Here is a 22494-nt window from a genome sequence, read left to right as displayed (position 1 = left end):
CAGATTAGAGTTTACTCATGATAACAGATCAGAGGTTACTCATAATAACGGGTCAGAGATTACTCATGATAACAGATCAGAGGTTACTCATAACAGGTCAGAGATTACTCATAAAAACAGGTCAGAGATTACTCATAATAACAGGTCAGAGGTTACTCATAATAACAGATCAGAGATTACTCATAATAACAGATCAGAGGTTACTCATAATAACAGATCAGAGGTTACTCATTATAACAGATCAGAGATTACTCATAATAACAGATCAGAGGTTATTCATAATAACAGATCAGAGGTTACTCATAATAACAGGTCAGAGGTTACTCATAATAACAGATCAGAGGTTACTCATAATAACAGATCAGAGGTTACTCATAATAACAGATCAGAGGTGACTCATAATAACAGATCAGAGTACTCATAATAACAGATCAGAGGTTACTCATAATAACAGGTCAGAGATTACTTATGATAACAGATCAGAGGTGACTCATAATAACAGATCAAAGGTTACTCGTAATAACAGATCAGAGGTTACTCATAATAACAGATCAGAGGTTACTCATAATAACAGATCAGAGATTACCCATAATAACAGATCAGAGGTTACCCATAATAACAGATTAGAGGTTACTCATGATAACAGATCAGAGGTTACTCATAATAACAGGTCAGAGATTACTCATAAAAACAGGTCAGAGATTACTCATAATAACAGGTCAGAGGTTACTCATAATAACAGATCAGAGATTACTCATAATAACAGATCAGAGGTTACTCATAATAACAGATCAGAGGTTACTCATAATAACAGGTCAGAGGTTACTCATAATAACAGATCAGAGATTACTCATAATAACAGATCAGAGGTTACTCATAATAACAGATCAGAGGTTACTCATAATAACAGGTCAGAGGTTACTCATAATAACAGATCAGAGATTACTCATAATAACAGATCAGAGGTTACTCATAATAACAGATCAGAGGTTACTCATAATAACAGATCAGAGGTTACTCATAATAACATATCAGAGGTTACTCATAATAACAGGTCAGAGGTTACTCATAATAACAGATCAGAGATTACTCATAATAACAGATCAGAGGTTACTCATAATAACAGATCAGAGGTTACTCATAATAACAGATCAGAGGTTACTAATAATACAAGATCAGAGATTACTCATAATAACAGATCAGAGGTTACTCATAATAACAGATCAGAGGTTACTCATAATAACAGATCAGAGGTTACTCATAATAACAGATCAGAGGTTACTAATAATACAAGATCAGAGATTACTCATATAAACAGGTCAGAGATTACTCATAATAACAGATTAGTGATGTGTTTCTTAGGTGACATTAATATGATAAGAGGTTATATGCGTCATCATATATAATTTTCCTCATTCAGCTATGCTTTAACTATTTGTTGTCTATTTTAAAGGACATTTTGTATTCCCCGTTGGCCTCATGTTGCAGAGTTGTGCTGCAGTTGTGGTAAAACAGTGTGGTAAAACATAGTGCCGTGATAGATATCATCTCCACGGCGATCACGGCTCATAAATTATATATTAGCCAATTAAATTCCAGCCCTGTGTTATCATAATTTCTGGAACAATGTATAGTCAATACTTATATAGTCTACCATGTACTTATAGTATTCATCCAATTACATTCTACTGTTGGATAATTATATTCTACTGCTAAATATTCGACATGGAAGTGCATTTTAGAAGTGCATTTACCACTACAACACAGTTTACAGTAAAATAATACAATTCAAGAGATAAAAACAAGCAAGCGGCAATAACGGAGAAGAATAAAATAACAGTAAAACACCAAGGATGTCTAAAGTAACAATAAAATGACTGATTAAAGACAGAGAATTGTTAGTGACCCTGTTTCTCCTGGGGATAGGAGTTCTGTTTGACTCTGTGATGAAACGATCTGTGTTCCACATTAATGATTCTTCTCTCTATCTCTGTCTGTTATCCTTTGTGCCTTGCAGTAAGTCCAGTGGGAATTCCTCCTCCAGTCTAGGAGACATGGTTTCAGGCGGGTTCAAACCCAACCCTCCCTCTGCAGGTGAGCCTCCAGACAGAAGCCTATTAGGGAAGGGCGTCTCTCCAGGTGCGACGTCTCATTAGTTGTTTGTCAGAAGGAATCATTAAGCAAACAGAGCTATGATCTAATTGTCCCTGTCTCTAACATAACATATCATTGTTGCTCAGTGTGTTGTTTATTAACATATCAAATCCAGTGTGAGAACTGTCGGTCCCGTCACTATGAACTGAATGGTTACCAGAGTATACATACCCAATGTTATTGTTCTACACCAGCAGAAAAAAAAAATGTAGTTACATTTTCGTAGAATTTCTTAAAAATGATGCACCTTTAAATGTCAAATGGGAAACAGTGGCTGGAGGTTGGGTGGATGGAATATGGAGTTGTGAGATCTTTGTGTCTTCCAGAATGTGCCATGTTTTGGACTGGAATGAGGTGGGCCATGCACTCTCAGTCCACTCCTCCTCCTCTTCTTCCAAGAGGATTATGGACAGGCATTATGTCCATGCAATGAGTTTGCTTTAAGTGAAACATAACCATATAGCCCAAACTCTGGTTATCCAAATCAAAGGATCTTCTCCAACTTATAGCAAGGGCTACTAAGCATACATTGAAATAATACTCTATCTTTATTTCAATTTCTTTATAAGACACCAAACACTTTTATATGATAATGCAACTTCAAAGTTAGTTATCAAGTGCAACCAATGGCTGCCACCTGCAAAGGGAGGTTTGGAATAGAAGCAACAAATAAATAAAGTGTTTCGACCACTAATATACTGTATACATACTGTATATTTAATACTTCATTTATTTGTGTGATAATACGTTATTTCCATCCATCATTGTACAATCCAAATGTTTCCATCAAATGTTTCAACCCAACCACTGGGTATTAAAGTACTGTGATACTAAAAAGGTATCACTGTAATGTTTTGTACTGTATATTGTATTAGGTCTCTGCTTTGCATTCAAAGGCACTTATCAGTTATTTTATCATTTTTACAGGAAAACAGAAGCAGAAAGTGGTGAGTAGTATACACACTTTTCATTCATTCATTCACATACAGGTAACCTCCAAGATCTGTAACCAAATAAGAAACTGGTTGCATAAGTTTGGTCGGCATTTCATCCTCCATATCCAAGTTTCGATCTCTATTTCAGGCATACAGAATAATAATAACTGAATTGACTTGCTATTTATTCACCCCAATTCATCTCTTATAAATACTATACTATCTTTATATAATTTATTTTTATTTTTAGGGGGTAGCTTTAATATTGCAAATCGATTGTGGCTTCCTTTAATGTAATTGTCTGCATCATTTCCAATCCCCCATATATTCTTTGTAAATATATACACTACCGTTCAAAAGTTTGGGGTCACTTAGAAATGTCCTTGTTTTTGAAAGAAAATCATTTTTTTTGTCAATTAAAATATCATCAAATTGATCAGAAATACAGTGTTGACATTGTTAATGTTGTAAATGACTATTGTAGCTGGAAACGGCAGATTTTTTATGGAATATCTACATAGGTGTACAGAGGCCCATTATCAGCAACCATCACTCCTGTGTTCCAATGGCACGTTGTGTTATCTAATCCAAGTTAATCATTTTAAAAGGCTAACTGATCATTAGAAAGCCCTTTTGCAATTATGTTAGCACAGCTGAAAACTGTTGTGCTGATTAAAGAAGTATTAAAACTGGCCTTCTTTGACTAGTTGAGTATCCGGAGCACCAGCATTTGTGGGTTTGATTACAGGCTCAAAATGGCCAGAAACAAAGAACTTTCTTCTGAAACTCATCAGTCTATTCTTGTTGGCTGGGAGGCCCCTGGTGCACAACTGAGCAGGAGGACAAGTACATTAGTGTCTAGTTTGAGAAACCGACGCCTCAAGTCCTCAACTGGCAGCTTCATTAAATAGTACCCGCAAAACACCAGTCTCAACGACTGGGGAGCCCACATTGATATGTTAGTCACTCAGATATCATATTAAAAACTGGAAACAGTTCTCTACACCCTATGGCAAAATGTGTAGAATTGGATATCTCGTCTTTAATCTGCTGGCAGTATTTTTTGTAACAACACTTTGTCAGCACATTATCAGGAAGTAAAACAGAACCGTCCAAATGTCTTAATAGCATCACTTAACAGCGGATAGCTGTAATACATCCAGCTACTGTTATACACATTCAACATCCATTGGTAACACGTTGCGTTGTAACACTGTAAATACACTGACAAACTTTCTTGACATGTAATAATACCTAATAAAAGGACTTCATAATGGTGAATGGCATGTTACATGTTGCTGTGGTGTCTGTGCTCCCTCTAACCATCTATCTCCACTACAGACTGAACACATCCCTCCCTATGACGTGGTCCCCTCTATGAGACCGGTGGTCCTGGTAGGACCGTCCCTGAAGGGATATGAGGTTGGCATCATAGCAATAATACTTTCGGTCTCTTGTTGTTGTATTGGTCATGTCACGGCCGTCTTCCTGGAAGGAATAAGTGGACCAAAGCGCAGCGTGGTGAGCGTACATTACTTTATTTCTAATGTCGTCAACAAAACAATACGACCGTGAAGCTTAAGAGGGCTATAGTGCCACTAACAAAGGCAACTTCCCACACTGACAAAAGGGGAAAAGCTGCCTAAGTATGATTCCCAATCAGAGACAACGAATGACAGCTGTCCCTGATTGAGAACCATACCCAGCCAAAGCAAAGCAATAGAAAAACATAGAAAATAGAACATAGAATGCCCACCCAAATCACACCCTGACCAAACCAAAATAGAGACATAAAAAGGCTCTCTCAGGTCAGGGCGTGACAGGTCAAGTGTTATTAAGCCTCCAAAATAGCTATTCAGAACGACTGCAATATTTGGTTGTGTGCCATACATTACACCAAAGTGACAACAATTCCCAGCTCTCCGTTTTGTAATCAATATTGAGGACCGTCAGCGTGTAGACTAGAGGTTAAGATGCAGCTCCATTGAAGAGGTTTACCCACACATTCACGGACAGTGAATAACTCCCCCATTTATTATCAGAGTAGATATTTGGAGGTCTCCAACAACAACAGCTATGTCAGGCCGATCCATTCTTGCTAACTAACCAGCTTGCAGAAGAAATAGGGCAGCATCTTTTCCCCGGCATGTATGGGGGGAAGTGAGGAGCTAGGATCATCTTCACACAGAATCACAGTCCTCATCTCCTCTCCACCGTGTTGCCGTGGTAACAACCTTCTGGGTAAAACACGTCAGTCTGAAAAAGTGGAACATGGCTTGAAATTAGAAACACAGAGCTTAACAGCACCAGAAGATCTGTGTGTGTACAAGAAAACTGTGTTTGTTATTTTGATAACACAGCAAAAATATATATATTTTTTGTCAGCGACAAGGTGGATGGAATGGGGGCACAATTTGGTCTTATTAATGGGAATTTTTGCCCAACTTACAGAGACGTGTGTATTGGTCCAAAATATCTCATTACAGTACACTGCTTTGTTGTGTGAACAGCATGACGCTGTTGTCATTCATGCTCAATGTCAAGAGAGCTTACACAACATCTGTTTTTTTCCTCTAAAAATGTCCCTAGCGAAATGTAAAAAATGTCAATGTTGCCATTAACTATAAAGAATATGATTATTTCTTTCTTCTAAGTCTTTAACTCTCATAGTTTTGGATATACCATATAATAATTGTTCCACACTGCTCCTTGCTAGACTTGTCCTCAAAACTACAGTTCTACCCAGCTTCAGAGTGTAATTCAAATAGCTTGCAAAAATAGCATTAATGAAGACTGGTCTGGCCTGCTATAGCCCAATTCATCACATCGGCGTTGGTCTTTATGACACTTCATTGTAGGCCTTAATCACCTTATTTAATGTAACCAGGATTAATTCTTTAGAAAATGAAGTGGAAAGAAACCAGAGATCATACTTCTCCTTTGATGGATGCTTTGGCCCAGTGGAAAAAATCACAGGCAGGACCAGAGGAGCCTGAATGGACCTTCTGGGTGGATGTCATAATTAATTTTTATTTAAACTGTATTTAACTAGGCAAGTCAGTTAAGAACAAATTCTTATTTACAATGACGACCTACCAAAAGGCAAAAGGCCTCCTGCGGGGACGGTGGCTGGGATTACCTTTTTTAATAAATTATATAAAAATATAGGACAAAACACACACCGCAACAAGAGAGACAAGCCAACACTACATAAAGAGAGACCTTCTAGATATGAGGAATATGGAGAAATCTTTATTGGATGGATGGGGAAAGATGGGATGGTCATGATTTAGCACTAATACTGAAATCGAAAATGATTGCAAAGTTGACAACTGTTCTTTTGACATCCTTGGGTACCTTTGTCCATAACATGTGCTATTTATAAACATTGCCCATCAGGGAATGTAGCTTCAGCATATGAAATGGGTCTTGCAAGGGTTCTTCCAGGCTTGCTATAGCTGTGAGGAATTGTCAATGAATTTCTGCTGGCTTATTTCCTTGCTGTCTGTCTTAACCCTCTCTCACCTGTCCTGTTACTCACACTCTCTCTATCTTTCACTCATTTTTCCTCCCTATTTTATCCCTCTTTTCTGTCTGCCATCCTCTGCTGCTCCCGGGCTCTGTGTGCAGGTGACAGACATGATGCAGAAAGCACTCTTTGATTTCCTGAAGCACAGGTTTGATGGCAGGTGAGGAGTCATCAGCCCTTTTCCTGCATATTGTCTCCAGCCCTTTCCCCTGCATACTGTACTAACCCTCTGCATGCTGCTCCACTTACCCTCATGCAAACTACTATAGCTAGTTGAAAAAAAGATGTAAAGCACTTGTGAATGAATTTAATGAGTTGTCAAAGTACCTTATTTGACCACCTGTTTTTACTAGGTCTTTCCTTAGGTTTTATAAACATTCTGGTAACCATACAATACTAGTCTGGATTGTGACTAATATGTTGTGTTGTATGTTCTCCTATTCTGTCTGTCTTGATTCTATACCTTGTAGGATATCCATTACAAGGGTAACGGCAGACATCGCTCTGGCCAAGAGGTCAGTGCTCAACAACCCCAGCAAGAGGGCCATCATTGAAAGATCCAACACCAGATCCAACCTAGGTATCATCACACTGGCATTGAATGCTATCATTCTTTACTTTAATGTGGGTATATTGTACATGTTAAAATGGAAGTTACAAATACACGTATGCATATAATATATTTTTCATATCTGATAAAGGATCTGTTTTACACAGAATTTGTGGAATGTATGTCTTCTGAGCTTGTCGTTATAAATAGATTCATCCTCTGTCTGTGATCTGTCTTCTTTTTCCTGTACAGCGGAAGTTCAGAGTGAGATTGAGAGGATATTTGAGCTGGCCCGATCCTTACAGCTGGTGGTTCTGGATGCTGACACGATCAACCATCCGGCACAGCTCACAAAGACGTCCTTAGCACCTATCATCGTCCATGTTAAAGTGTCCTCTCCTAAGGTAATTTTTAGGCTTCCCTTTATCCCCAAATGGTTCTAATTCTACTAATGTACCTATATTGAAAATGGGATGGAATTCAGAGGAACCAGGCTCTGGGAGTGAAATCCTTTTGACATCTACAAATATATTTTTTAAGGTAAATTCAAGGATTTTACATTGATGGGTTCCCACTGTGACTATTTCCATTTCCAACCATGACCAGGCTGATTTGCATTGCTGCCCTCTTCTGGCTTGATTTATATATCAACTATCCACAGGTTCTGCAGCGGCTGATCAAGTCGAGAGGGAAATCCCAGAGCAAACACTTGAATGTGCAGCTGGTGGCAGCGGACAAACTAGCACAGTGCCCCCCGGTAGGCATCCAATATCCCCCGCAGTACACTCTGTCAAATGCTACATCCTGTTACTGTCTCTGGCCTTCACAAGGGCTATCAGCAAATCAGTCTGTCAAGTCTAATTCTACATGTCTCTGCTCTCACCCTCGCTCTCTCTGTCTGTCTCTCTCTTTCCCCTCCTCTCTCTCTCAGGAAATGTTTGACATCATTCTGGATGAGAATCAGCTGGAGGATGCATGTGAGCACCTGGCAGAGTACCTGGAAGCCTACTGGAGGGCCACACACACCTCCCTGAGCACCCCTCTCAACCCTCTGCTGGGCCGCAACCTGGGATCTACCGCTCTCTCTCCGTACCCCACAGCCATAACCGGGCTGGTGAACCAACAGGTGATTATAATTGATCTTATTTAGTTAAATAGGGGGTTAAAGTACAATAGATGTGGTGGCAATAGCTATAGTGACTGTTTATTTTGCTGAATTATCGTTGGGCAAATCAGTTGTAAATAATTAATTGGAAAAGGTATCAGTCAGTAGTGAAATGATACAGGATTGTTGCCTATTTATGGAGTCTTATAGTCACTGAGATTTTTCTCACTATATAAAAAAAATATTGCCACAGTAATGAAAATGCTGATGCTATAGTCAATGGCTGAATGACCAGATTTGTACAATATGTCCCCTCCTTCTCCCTGGACAGGGCCAAAGAAATACAAACAGGAACAGCAATCACACAGCAGCAGACCACTCACCCATCGAGAGACACAGCCTAATGCCCTCAGACGAGAACTACCACAATGAGCGGCAGAGGAAGAGCCGTAACCGCCTATCCTCCGGCTCGCAGCACAGCCGGGACCAGGTCCACTACCCCCTGGTGGAGGAGGACTATCATGACCCCTACCAGGACACGTACAAGCCCCACCGTAACCGCAATGGCTCCCCCGGAGGCTATAGCCATGACTCCAGGCACAGGCTTTGAGCTGAAGACCCTTATATCACATAGGCCTCTCTTCCCTTCACATTTGAGTATGACAGAGCCACAAGACAGCTCTTTCATTTAATTGTACTGTAACAACCTTTTTATAAAGTGTTAGTAACTCGCTTTACCTCTGGCACTGGTTCACACTGGAAACGTGAGCATTGACCAACTGAAAATCAAATCTCGACGCCTCCATTTTTTCAAAACTAAAAATAGGATGAGGAGCAGATTTTCACCATGTTTTTTTTTAAGGGAAGGCCCAACACTGGGCTTGTCTTCTTCTTTTCTAACATGGCAGAGACTTGGCATGGCTGGGTGAAAGGGGTGACCATGTGGTCCTCACTCCCTGTTGTCTCAGTGTTAGCAGGGATAGCTGTCGTGGTGGTCATGATGACCCATCATCACCTGCCTTGAACCAGTGCCAGGCAGCGCCATGCATCACTCGATCAGCAGAGAACCTCTTTGCACGTTTCCAGGAGCCAATAGCAGCAGAGTCAGTGCACTGTATCTTTAATTAATATCACTAAGTTGTTTGAAATTGTCTTGGATGTTAGTGTTTCCAGTCCTGTAGCCTATAACCTGCTTCTCAGAGCAGACAAAGTTTCTGTTTTGCAAAATGTTGAGTGATTATTTAGGGGGTTTCTGAATTGGAATCTTCTAGTTTCCTGGACTTCTATTCCCTTCTTCTCCTCAATGATACTTAGTGCCATTTGCGACATGCCGCATCAGGACAGAAAATCACACTTTTCTAAGTAGAATTTGCTGAGCAAGTTTCATATATTGTGCTCTTTCAGGAAAGGGTGCATCCCTTCTTTATATAGTACCTTAACACACTAGTGTGAAGACTTTGCCTATCAGTTTAGTATGTGGAATCCAAGAGGAAATAGCCAAATTCAAGTTAGTAGATCTCAAGACTAGGCATCCAATGTTGAGAAGGGCAATATGCCCATGTGTGCTTAGTTTCAATTGTTCAAATGGGTTTCAGAGGATAGGCTCATTGAAGATGGTTATACTTCCAATCAGGGGAATATTGATCATCTGATTGGTTTACCACATCCCATGTTCTGTACAAGCAGCCTCTGATAGTGATTTCATTTGCATCATATTTTCTTCTCTTTTTAACAGTCTTCTTAATTCAAGTGTAATATATTCAAAGAAAGTCCTGTTTGGCCAGTAAGAAATACCTGCTGTCCATTCAGCAAAGTTTCATTGGTTTAGAATTATCAATGCCATCATGTCTTTTTGTCAATATACAGTATGCCATGGAATAATGATCCTGTTATGTATGTGTTGTTGCTATTGAAAAACCAGTAGGACACTGTAGTTGAGTAAGTGACTGTTATTTATGGTACTCACATTTCAACAATTAAATTAGTCAACACATAAGAGGAAGAGAAGGCTTCAGTCTGCTGTGAAGTTAATGTTATTTTGTCAGAAAGGTTTGTGATTCTGACATCAAACACTTGGTCAGTATTATTTGCTTTCCAACCATCGGCTATTCTATATTAATGCCCCATTTAAAAGTCTTCCATGTACTGGCCGTGAAAACAAAATTATGTAGTTTTTTTAAAGGACAATTTTACTATCCCAAGAATTTGCGTATCATAACACAAATTACAGCCTTATTGCTTAACCCAGGCCTTGTGTTAAACTTCTTTCTCTATTCATACTTCCGTTCTTTTTTAGCACTGTAGCAATGGAGTGGTTACTCTCCTAATCATATACATATCCTCAAACTGTAGCATTTTAGTTAGGAGTTTTTAAGGTCTATATGGTTAGCCAATTATAAAAGTTAAGTTGTGTAGAGAGTGTGAAGGGTATAGACTGGGGAGGTGGTGGCTAGAAGTTTATGTCAGATAATGTCTCTCTATATACTATGAGTTGTGTGTTGTGCACCAATTCTGGGTGTGCATCATTATTATTTCTTCTTCATCTTTGAATGCCTTCTTCTATTGCCAAGACAGCTTGATTTCTGTTTATGCTGTATTCTATAAAGGCATGCTCGTAAAGAGAAAAACAAAGAAGACAAACTAATCTAGAGAAAAAATATAATTTACTATGCAAATGTGTACAGTGCTGCATGCTGATGCTTTTCCTTCCTCGGCTACTTAGCGGCTTCATTGCAGTTCAATGATTATGTTATTGTGTTATTGTTATTTTTGTGAAAGATGACATTCAAAAGGGAAATGCATAACTGCATGACTAATACAACACTTTAATTCATCAAGAAGAAAGAGAAATATGTTTTATGGAACATTGATGTATAATGAGAACCAACTCTAGCTGCATAAAAAAATAACTTATTTTGTTAAATAAATTCCGAGCTCTGTTATAAGGAACTATTTTCTTCATTGCCTCCCTTCTTAGGACAGATGTGTTATCTGAAGATGTAGGCCATTGAGTTGGCCCTTCTTATCAAAAAAAGAATTTCCTCTTCACTAAAACAGAACACAAAGCAGTGTACATCCAGTGGATACTCACCGAATTACAGTGAATCATGATTTATTCATTGTGATCATTTACTGTCCTTCCTTTGTTGTGCAATTTATGTTTGTTTGTCCCACAGGTTCCCTGCATGGACTAAACTGAAGACACTGTCTTATCAAATATGTGGCATTTTGTGAATGCTTGCAATTGCCTCACTTCAAAATATGACTTAAAGTGCCTATTGATGCAGTGCTACTGTGGGTAATAATTTTCTGATTCTCTCTGGAATCCATCCTCACTGGACCGACTGTGGAGAGAGTGCAGTTTAGAGTAGGCGTGCGTCAGTGTTGACGACCGCAATCCAGCGGACCAAGCAAGCCAGTTATCATTGTATTATCTAGAAATAAAGTGTAAACCGCGTCCTGTAATTCTATGTCGACCATAAAGGCCTTCGTACAAAGATGAAAACGTTGTCAAGAAGCGTTGACATTACTGGTTTATTTTTCACCGTCAAATATTGCCAAGTGTGATACTGACAGCAGCATTGCCTGGCTAGCGCATTAGCAACATCTTCAGGAATTCGCTATAGCCTAGCTAAATTAATTGGCCGTAGCTACTGGTAGTTGTCCAAAGGCTCCGCAACAGCCATGGGAATACTTTTCACCAAGCTATGGAGGCTTTTCAATCATCAAGGTAAATATATCGTTAACGTCGAGTGTGAAGTTCAATGGATAAGTTAGCTGGCTAGTCCAGCTGTTAGCCAACACAGCCAAGCCTGGTCCACTGGTTACGTTAGCTAGCTACGTTAGTTTACTTGCTAATGTATCATAGCTTTAGTTTTTACCGGGCCTATATCAGTCTAACGTAAAGCTGCATTTTCTTTACCCAGTTTCTGTAGCTACCTATAACTATTTTGCTGTAATTTACAGTAATACATACATTAGTTAGGTAACGTTAGTTGAATGATATATCTCATAGCTAGCTAGCTATCGTCAACACTGCAGTGCTCAGAGGGCCTGTGCTGTACTATTTTATTTTAACCTTTAACTCGTCAAGTCCATTAAGAACATATTCTTATTTACAATGACGACCTGGGAACAGTGGGTTAACTGCCTTGTTCAGGGGCAGAACGACAGATTTAGTTAACGTTATGTCCTTAGCTATTCTGATTTTCAAGGCCTAACATTGCTAGCTAATGTTACATTGTCATTGTTTAGAGTAGACCGACTCCGGTTTGGCTTAGTAAACAGAGGAACAGGCACTACAGTACAATGTATATAATGTTGCACATTTTCTTCCTCTAGGGAAGCATAAGCTCCTGAGTTTTTCTTTTCCATGGGAAGTGTACTAGTAGATCCCATAAAATACAGTACTCTTTTGGTGGGTGTTTATGTTATCTAGGTGTTGTGTCCATATTGAACTTTAATGAGAGGTATATTAATGAGAGTTATATTATCAGGTAGGTAAATTCAGGATCACTGGAGAGTAAAATGGAACTTCAAGTTTCAAATTTGAGCACGAGCCCAGCTACATTTGTCCCGTTCCCCTCACAGATTGTAGACTAAAACTGTGCTGTTGTCGTCTTTAGTGCACTGTGCATTTGTCTGAATTAGTTGAAAATGTAACCAATTCCTCCCCGCTCAATCCTGAGCTTACTCAATATGTAATCAGATCAGTGCGAACCCCTGTAACATGAGCGCCGAGGGCAGCAGAGTATTTCTATGGAAAGTTCTCTCTGGACCGTTCGGTTTTATGTTGTAGGCCTATCTATTCTCAGGGGATCACTGACTGCGGTAAAGACTTGTTTGCCTAGTCAAATAAAAGGCCAAATACATAAACAATCACGGATATCGTAACTAAAGTGGTTCACTCGCATGCAGTCAGTAGCTTGGTTTCCATCCAATTTGCGACAGATTTTCGTGCAAATATTATAAAACCGGCATTAAAATATGTGCCTTTCCACACCAGAGGTGTTTCCATCAGACTGACTTTGCGGATACAAGTCTGTGCGTTATGACATAGTGCACATAAACAATTGTTGCGCTTAAATGTTCATGTAACGAATAACAAAACAGTGTCAAGTGTCTCCATTCCATTTTCCATAGTTTTGTCACACAAACTGTTTCGATAATTGGCACATTTGCCCAATCTGGTTTTCGTGCATGCTCTCCAGACAACTGTTCACGGATAAAGTAGACACTCGACAGGTAAGATTATGTTGAGATGGATAAAATCAAGATTATTTTGATTTCTTAATTGACAGTTTAGCACCGATCATCGTGTAACTAGTTTACAAATTAAGACCCTCGATTTTATTGGAAAGTAGCATCAAGCTCATCACCATGCACTTTTACCACCCTGGACTATATAACTGCCTTGATTTAGCTGGACCTCAGGAAGAGTAGCTGCTGCCTTGCACCTAATGGGGATCCATAATAAATATAGCATCACGTGACTGCAAATTTACCTCGACATGAAGGTTATTCTATCAACAGTCACACAATAAATCGTTTCCACCGCAATTTGTTGCATAATACATTTTCTGTCGAAAGAACAAATTGTCTGTCGACATTTTAAATTATACCGACATTTCCTGTTTCCTTCACACTTGTCGTGTTTAAAAAATATTTTTTTCATATGCCATGACTTTACTCGCATACAAACTAGTGATGGGGGTGAAAACATATTGTGATATTATTTCGTTTCGTATCGTTTTGACAATATAGCAATATTATTTTTGCGCTAGTTGGCTGTACCTGCACCAAAACTCGTTTTTTTCCCCCTCATAGCTTGATTTCCATCTTATTTTTAAATAGGGAGCCAATTTGTTTTTAGCACTTTTATTTCCATGACTGATCAAAACTAGTTTTCTCATGGCTCTCTTGTCGCTCTGCAGAAGGCACTGTGAGCAATATGCTTCAACCATTGAATCACAATAAAATCACAGTATCAAATAGCAATACATAGAATATCGAGAATCGCAAGACATATTGTATCTGCACGTATGTATCATGATAATATCGTATTGTGAGGTCCCTGGCTATTCCCAGCCGTAATAAAAACTGGATGGAAACGTGTTTACTGCCACATCAGAATGTGTTTACCCAAGGATGAAAATGAAGGAATGACTCATTCTGAATGATGACGACTCCTGTCTGTTGTCCTAGCCTGGTTCCAGATATGCTTGATATGCTAGTGTTTTTGTTAACTCCATTTCTGTCATTGTCAAGCCAAACATGTATGGTATGGCAATTACATAAGGAGTTTACAACAAAGCTACAGTTGTCCCTGGCTGGACAGCTAGCCTCTAACGAAATGCTTTTTATGTTTTCAACGCTGCTGAAAATGGAAATTATCTGTTTTGTCAACTTTTTACCCAGCTTCTTCACTGACAAACTATTGTTAGAGGCTTACAGCACCTTTCATATCTGCTCTACATGAAAGTTTTTTGCATATGTAGCCTAGCATTGTACACTGTATTTTCTGGTCTCATTTAAAATGTACGTGACACATTTCTGAGTGGCTCCATATTGGTTCAGTCAGAGCGATACTGTAGCTGAATTGTCTTATAAAAACAGGCTAGTTTCATTGGAATCTCCTCTCACCATGTCTTTATTTTGTAATATAAAGACCTTGTCCTCTCACATAGGTCTATTGTAATTGGATATGTCCTGTGTCTGAGGAAGGCTTTGATTGGTAGTCTTCTACCAGCAACGGTGTCCCACATGTCATAAAGCCCATGGGGTGCGAGGCGTTCCATTTGTGCTGCGGCGTCAGTAGTACGTCAAACAGTAATTTCAAATACTCATCTCACTGTGGGGGTTTAAATGGAACAATGGCAGTTCATTCACAAGGTGAAGGACAAATACAATACACTAGCACAGCACCAGTTACAATGGCTATTTACAGTAAATAGGGACGGTAGTAGAGTGTGAATGGAACAGTATGCATATATTTTAACTGCTCACACAGCCTAAAGCACCTGAGCGACCTTTGCAACTGAGAAAAGATCTTATGCATTTGCTTACACAAGACTAACTGGTGGTGAGCTCAAACTCCGGTGACGCAGCTGTGTGCTCTGTGCAATCTGCATTTTTTGCAGTGGCTGCAAAAAAAGTTCACATAGTAAGATTTGTATCAGGTTCAAAACAAGTTGGTATCTGCATTACCTAATGGCAAAAAATAACGCTCACCAGAACAAGTATCTACATAATGGCATCGATAAGACCACCCCCATGGGAAGTTGGCTTCCCATACTACTATTGTGTCATCATCTCTAACTAGGAATATACAGTTGTTTCTGAGAGCAAAAATAGGAATTTCCCTTTCCTTAAAGTACCAAAGTAGTTGTTCAGTTGTAATGAAAGTAAAGTACTCCACTGACTGACAGACTTTGAAGACAGTCCAGAGTAGTTCAAGTAGGTGTTGAGTGCTGTGTCAAGGTACAGTTGAAGTCGGAACTGAGTTTTTTCCTCCCTCATGAAGCCATCTATTTTGTGAAGAGCACCAGTCCCTCCAGCAGCAAAGCACCCCCACAACATGATGCTGCCACCTCTGTGCTTCACGGTTGGGATGGTGTTCTTTCTTTCGCTTTTCCTCCGAACATAACGATGGTCATTATGGCCAAACAGTTCTATTTTTGTTTCTTCAGACCAGAGGACATTTCTCCAAAAGTACGATATTTGTCCCCATGTGTAGTCCGTAGTCTGGCTTTTTTTATGGCGGTTTTGGAGCAGTGGCTTCTTCCTTGCTGAGCGGACTTTCAGGTTATGTCGATATAGGACTCGTTTCCCTGTGGATATAAATACTTTTGTACCTGTTTCCGGCAGCATCTTCACAAGGTCCTTTGCTGTTGTTCTGGGATTGATTTGCACTTTTCGTACCAAAGTACGTTCATCTCTAGGAGACAGAACGTGTCTCCTTCCTGAGCGGTTTGACGGCTGCTTGGGCAGAAGGTGTTTACACTTGCGTCCTATTGTTTGTACAGATGAACGTGGTACCTTCAGGCGTTTGGAAATTGCTCCCAAGGATGAACCAGGCTTGTGGAGGTCTTTTGATTTTCCCATGATGTCAAGCAAAGAGGCATTGAGTTATTTTTTTTTTTAAACCTTTATTTAACTAGGCAAGTCAGTTAAGAACAAATTCTTATTTTCAATGACGGCCTGTTCAGGGGCAGAACGACAGATTTGTACCTTGTCAGCAGGGGGTTTGAACTTGCAACCTTCCGGTTACTAGTCCAATGCTCTAACCACTAGGCTACCCTGTCTTGAAATACATCCACAGGTACACCTCCAATTGACTCAAATTATGTCAATTAGCCTATTAGAAACTTCTAAAGCCATTACATCATTTTCTGGAATGTTCCAAGCTGTTTAAAGGCACAGTCAACTTAGTGTATGTAAACTTCTGACCCACTGAAATTGTGATACAGTGGCAGGTAGCCTAGTGGTTAGAGTGTTGGACTAGTAACCGAAAGGTTGCAAGATCAAATCCCTGAGCTGACGAGGTAAAAATCTGTCTTTCTGCCCCTGAAAAATGCCTATAATAATTACAACCTAAAACTTCTTCATTGGGAATATTGAAGACTCGTGTTAAAAGGAACTACCAGCTTTCATATGTATCATTTTGACAATACTGCAATGTTTAGTTTTTGAGCTAGTTTGCTGTAACTGCACCAAAACTCCAGTATTTATCCTTTATAGCTTGTAGAGCCATCTTCTTTTTAAATAGGGAGCCCATTTGTTTTCAGCACTTATTTTCCTGACTGATCAAAACTCGTTTTGTCATGGTTCTCTTTTGTCCCTCTGCAGCAAACATATTGTGAGCAATATGTTAGGAACATTGAATCACAATAAAATCACAGTATCGAAATGCAGTACATGTAGAATCGCAATATCGTATTGGCACCTAAGTATCTTGATATCGTATCGTGAGGTCCCTGGTAATTCCCAGCCCTACTAAAACACTTGTACTCGTATATGGGTTGAAAATGGCAGATTTGGAGACATATGTGCCTAAATCGGAATGCAGACAGTAGCTGTCCACTAACATGTTATACATGAGCTCAGGGTCTCCACTTCACACCGCTGTATCGGTTATGACTGACAGCCGTTCTGAACTTGAGCACCACGGGCAACAAGAAGTTGCTCCCCATCCCGTTAATTGGGCCACTTTTGCAAGTGTTTCGTTGTCCAAGTGTGCACTTCACATTTCCATATCATAAAATGCATGTACTGTAATATACTGAGTGTACAAAACTCTCAAACATTAACACATTCCTAATATTGAGTTGCACCCCTGAGTTTGTACACTCAGTGTATGGTGTCAACCTTTCTGATCACTATGTTTGGTGTACAGTTACAAAATGACATGGCGTTATACCCTGGGTTTCCATGAACAGAATGAGTTTGGTTGTTGTTGTGTTGTCAAGACTATTTGCCGTGGATCACACATCTGAATGCATTCATGACTCTATTCTGTGCGCACCAAAATTATAGTCTGCTTCTCTGAATTGCCTTGTGAAATCCTAACACTGTAAGATCGTATTAATTTACCTAGTCGTGTTTGCAATAGAACAAGCTTTCAAATAATGCCCACCTGACCCAGATTTCGATTTACAATGGGCCGTTTTTCGATTGTCTAAACAACAACAGTAATTGTGTGATGGCAAGGTTGAGTTCCAAACAAAAGTGTGCTTGCTCTAATTCCTCAACACAGCTAGGAGAACTAGTTGAAGACTCTTTCAGTCATAAGTGCATTGAAATGACTTAGGAACTATGCACCTCTCACTCAAGTCCTTGTCATTTATTTGTTGTCTTATGCTTTACGTTCCACAAAATTCCCAAGAATATTCTTATCATGTTACTGAATGTATCCAGAGTATTTTCAGATCAACAAATGCAGAGAAAAGAACAGTAAATGTAAAATGCTCATAAAATCAAGTGTAATGTTTGGATTCAGTCTTGTCAGGTGAACTGTTGTTCTCACCTTTTAATCTAATAATTTTCCCATTATTTCCTAACTGTTCCCTTTTGATTGCTACCATGGTTATGCATATGCCTTCCATATTTATTCTGTAGAAACATTTCAATCTAGCCCTATCTATATAGGTCAGTTCCCACTGAGTGTAAGGGTTCATCTTACAGAATGCAAATCATTTCTGCAAAATGAAATATAAATGTTGGTAAAGGTCATTGTTGAGAAAAGTGTGTGTGTGTGTGTGTGTGTGTGTGTGTGTGTGTGTATGCATGTATGTGTATATATATCTATATAAGCACCAACATGTGAAGTTCATAGGAGCACATACAATTTGGCTATGAACTTCTTCTCCTTATAGCCAGAGGACATACGGAGAAGCTGGTGATAATGACCTAGGAGCAGTGTTGGCAGAGTGTAGGCTACTTTCTTATCTGCAGTACTGGATCAGTCCAACTATATGTGAGCCCCAGTGCCTTAAGACTAAGCATGGTGGATGGTCCTGAAGGCATGTCAGAAAACATGTAGAGCTGTAAACTGACTCTCTCCCCTCTTGAGCCTTATGGCCCAGAAACTAACAAGGCTCTAGATGTTCTTGAGGCTCCCTCTCAGTTCTGTTTTTCTGGGGTTTTAAAGACAAAAGATTCACTTCTGTAATTTCCGTCCTGCTCAACCAACATTTCCTTGTCAATCACATGATTTGTCTACATAAGTTGATCATATGGGCACGAGTAAGGGAGATGGGAGTGATGTGAGAAGGAGAGTATTGAGTAGGCCCAGCCCTAGATCCAATCCAAACACACTATACTCCTGTCTGCAGCTTTCAAAAGGGGAGTGGTTAGGCTATTTGTTCAGCTTTGTTAGTAATAATTTTGCTCAACCTGGCCTATGCCCATATCTGGTTGGTTCTTCTCTGCTAATACTGTGCATTTCTCAAATTCCAGTCACAATGTGGTTACGTACAGGCGACAGTGTTTACATGGAGCTGCATGTTTGAGTCCAGAAGGCTTTGACTTTGCTTGGATGACCAGGTGGTGGCTCAGTATCCGTCCAACCATTCCCAACAGCTGCTGCTTTCAGCTTGAGCAAGCAAGCTCACCCTAATGTAGGCCTAACTGTGCGTGTTCCCCCCTCTTCTCTGGCACTGCTAAGTCTGAGTGAGAGAGCAGTGTGAAAATGTGTAAAACATGGTAGTTTTTCACTGTCAAGTCTCGAAGTCTGCTCCAAAACAGAATGGATTGTTTAATTCATGGCTGTGCTTTGGAGATCTGAGGTCCTTTGTTTGAACAATATCAACAGTGTTTTAGAAGAAAATGAAGAATGGTGCTGCTCCCTATTGGGTGTGTAGGTCAGCCACAGTGCATTGAAGTCAGACTTATTTTAGAAGTTTATTGCCTAGTGTCTTGTGATTATTTGTACGTGTTTTTAAGACTTATTTCTTCTTACTCTTTTTCTTTCAGAGCACAAGGTTATTATTGTGGGCCTGGACAATGCGGGGAAGACCACCATACTTTACCAGTTGTAAGTTTTTTGCCTGCTGTTAGGGGATAAAGATAGGGGGATGAGAGTGAGGTCTGAAGAAGGGAAAACAGTGGTACAACAACAGTAGACTCATTTCTTCTCACAACTAGGGGGAGATTAGGACTTCATACGTTTTTTTCTGCTAAATGAGAAAGTGACCTTAGCTTAAATACTTTTTGGTTAACCCACTTATGGAAGAATGTGATCCAATAGGGAATAGATTTACAAAATGACCTGTTGACAACCACATTGTTTTCATGCCTACCAACATTTTTACTGACTTGATTGTTGTTTTGCATTGATATTGAGAAACTCCTGTGCTTGTGTTTGCAGTTCTATGAATGAGGTGGTCCACACGTCTCCTACAATAGGCAGCAACGTGGAGGAGATAGTGGTGAACAACACGCACTTCCTGATGTGGGACATCGGAGGACAGGAGTCACTGAGATCCTCCTGGAACACGTACTACACTAACACAGAGGTCAGACCACGTACTGTGGCTGTATGTCAGTTGTTTGTTGAACTGTTAACTTGTGTGTGTCTTGAATTAAACTAGGCTGTCTGGTAACATGTAACAAAAACTGCTCAACAATATTGCTGTGTAATTACAATGTAAATTCCAAAATATTAAAGGATTAATACAATGTTGCTTGTGTTATTACTTAGATATAAGAGTAACTTAATGTACAGTGTTACGACTGTCTTTTTAATATCCTTTCTTATGTCTCTCTCCCTATCTTTCTCTCCAGTTTGTGATCGTAGTGGTGGACAGCACAGACAGAGAGAGAATCTCTGTCACCAAAGAGGAGCTCTACAGAATGCTTGCACATGAAGTGAGTTTTGGTGTTCTTGGCCATGTTTTATAGTGCACACTGCACACAATATTTGTGTCAACGTAGAATGAGTTTTATAACTAAGATGGGAACAAATTTGTCATAGTGGGCAGAACAAGCAAGGAGGAGGGCAGAGCCAAGCACGAGCTAGCGAGATCCTATTGGCGTGTTCTTGCAAACATTTGCCTATTTCCGTTAGGGAACACCTACTCTGTGAAGTGTGCGTGTGCAACAACTCAATTCACCTTTGCACTCTTTCTTATCAACGCAATTTTTTAGAACTTTGGCAAAGGCTAAAGTCTACAAAATTTTGCCACTGTTTGAAACAGACTCTAGTTTTGGGAACCGAAAATGTGCAGAATGTCGGCCAAAATCTCGTTCTTCTATTGCCGGCCGCTGGGCTTCCTCTCACTACCATATTTGGTATTGAGTGGAAACGCCAAGCGGATGCTTCACATTTATACGTCCAGTGAAATATCTGTCTCATTGTTCAATCTGTGATACTACCCTCAGCCTAGCAAACATGGAAGCTGCCTATGTTCTATGATGATCTATGAGCATATGGGTACCTCTCAATTTCATTCTCCTCATCCTCCCTCCTTGTATTTACTCCTTAATTGTCTTAGAACCCAAACTCAAATCAAATTTTACTGGTTGCATACACATATTTAGCAGATGTTATTGCGGTTGTAGTGAAATGCTTGAAACAAAGTTGCTTAGGAGCTGGGAATAAAGTGACCATGTCTATCGGCGTCATCTTGTCATCCACCCTCAACCTCTCTTCAGGACCTGAAGAAGGCGGGCCTGCTGATTTTTGCTAACAAACAGGATGTGAAAGGCTGTATGTCTGTGGCTGAGATCTCCCAGAGCCTGCAGCTCACCTCAGTCAAAGACCACCAGTGGCACATCCAAGCCTGCTGCGCCCTCACTGGAGAGGGGTAAGTGAAACATTTTCATTTAACGTTGGGATTAAAGTTATTTTGCAAGAGACCTGGTCCAACATTCATACAGTAGGGCACTGTTGCTCAGCTTTTATTAGTACCAGGGACCGGCAAGCTATGGTCTTTCCTCCTTGGAGGGTCGCTTACATTTAAACTAGCATTTGTCTTATTCCCACTTTTTTTATATGCTGAAAATGACATTATATCTCTCCATCCTGTCTCCCTACCTTTTAGGTTGTGCCAGGGCCTGGAGTGGATGATGTCACGACTGCGGGTTAGATGACCTTTGACGCTGATCAACAACAACAGTGTGATGTTCCTTTCTTCTCTCTACACCTTCAGTCCTGAGGGATTGGGTGGTTTACAGGCGGCTCTTTTCCTCTCCATGAGACTGACTTGACCCGGTTGGCCAGACTCCCTACCGGCCAGGATGTTGTTTTTCTGCTGCGTGTTTATTTATTTCTACAGAACACTGATCTGCTCTGACTGAGAACTGTGAACAACCAGAACTGTACCACTCTACCATTTCAGGATCCATTCTGGAAAGAAAAACTAAACAAAATACTCTATTTAATTTCTGAATCTGCACGCTTGGTTTTCATACTATAAGAAAAAGGAATGCTTGGGACAGCTCAGATTTAACAGGAGTCGTCTTTAGTTGTGTGTGAGTGGGCTTGCCTGCCCAGAGTGGCCTTGTTGCAGTATTGTCGGACGGCCTGAGGTGGTGGTATTGCCCTGTGTGTACAGTATTTACATTACATCTGCATCCCAAATGGGATATATATATCAGCAAAAAAAGAAACGTTCTCTCACTGTCAACTGCATTTATTTTCAGCAAACTTAACATGTGTAAATATTTGTATGAACATAACAAGATTCAACAACTGAGACATAAACTGAACAAGTTCCACAGA

The 22494-nt window shown here is 39.9% G+C and overlaps 2 protein-coding genes across 3 annotated transcripts in view; both read left to right on the top strand.

The window, feature by feature from the left end:
• The window catches only part of LOC110520263 (voltage-dependent L-type calcium channel subunit beta-4), a 71466-nt gene extending 60244 nt beyond the window's left edge, over window positions 1-11222 (top strand). For both annotated transcript variants that reach the window (XM_021597444.3, XM_036974742.2), the window contains 9 exons: window positions 2018-2094; window positions 3082-3101; window positions 4431-4511; window positions 6720-6778; window positions 7089-7198; window positions 7421-7572; window positions 7830-7925; window positions 8100-8294; window positions 8605-11222. In XM_021597444.3, the coding sequence (XP_021453119.1) occupies window positions 2018-2094; window positions 3082-3101; window positions 4431-4511; window positions 6720-6778; window positions 7089-7198; window positions 7421-7572; window positions 7830-7925; window positions 8100-8294; window positions 8605-8883 (1069 nt within the window). In that variant the 3' untranslated portion in view covers window positions 8884-11222. The remainder of the gene's footprint in view (window positions 1-2017; window positions 2095-3081; window positions 3102-4430; window positions 4512-6719; window positions 6779-7088; window positions 7199-7420; window positions 7573-7829; window positions 7926-8099; window positions 8295-8604) is intronic.
• Window positions 11223-11416: 194 nt separating this feature from the next.
• arl5a (ADP-ribosylation factor-like 5A) lies at window positions 11417-22494 on the top strand. Its single transcript, XM_021597447.3, has 6 exons — window positions 11417-12003; window positions 19746-19806; window positions 20140-20287; window positions 20556-20639; window positions 21426-21577; window positions 21815-22494. Exons 1-6 carry the CDS (start codon window positions 11958-11960, stop codon window positions 21861-21863), a joined length of 540 nt encoding a protein of 179 aa, XP_021453122.1. The 5' UTR covers window positions 11417-11957; the 3' UTR covers window positions 21864-22494.

This window comes from Oncorhynchus mykiss, chromosome 3 (genome assembly GCF_057628025.1).
Source record: "Oncorhynchus mykiss isolate SJ-2025 chromosome 3, ASM5762802v1, whole genome shotgun sequence".
NCBI lineage: Eukaryota > Metazoa > Chordata > Actinopteri > Salmoniformes > Salmonidae > Oncorhynchus > Oncorhynchus mykiss.
Note: the sequence above shows the minus strand (reverse complement) of the source record. Positions and strands in the feature narration are given on the sequence as shown.

Coding starts and splice junctions, on each gene's coding strand:
- arl5a (XM_021597447.3), top strand. CDS start 11,958: ATGGGAATACTTTTCACCAAGCTATGGAGGCTTTTCAATCATCAAG. Junction 12,004..19,745: donor GAGGCTTTTCAATCATCAAG/GTAAATATATCG, acceptor TTTTTCTTTCAG/AGCACAAGGTTATTATTGTG. Junction 19,807..20,139: donor ACCACCATACTTTACCAGTT/GTAAGTTTTTTG, acceptor TTGTGTTTGCAG/TTCTATGAATGAGGTGGTCC.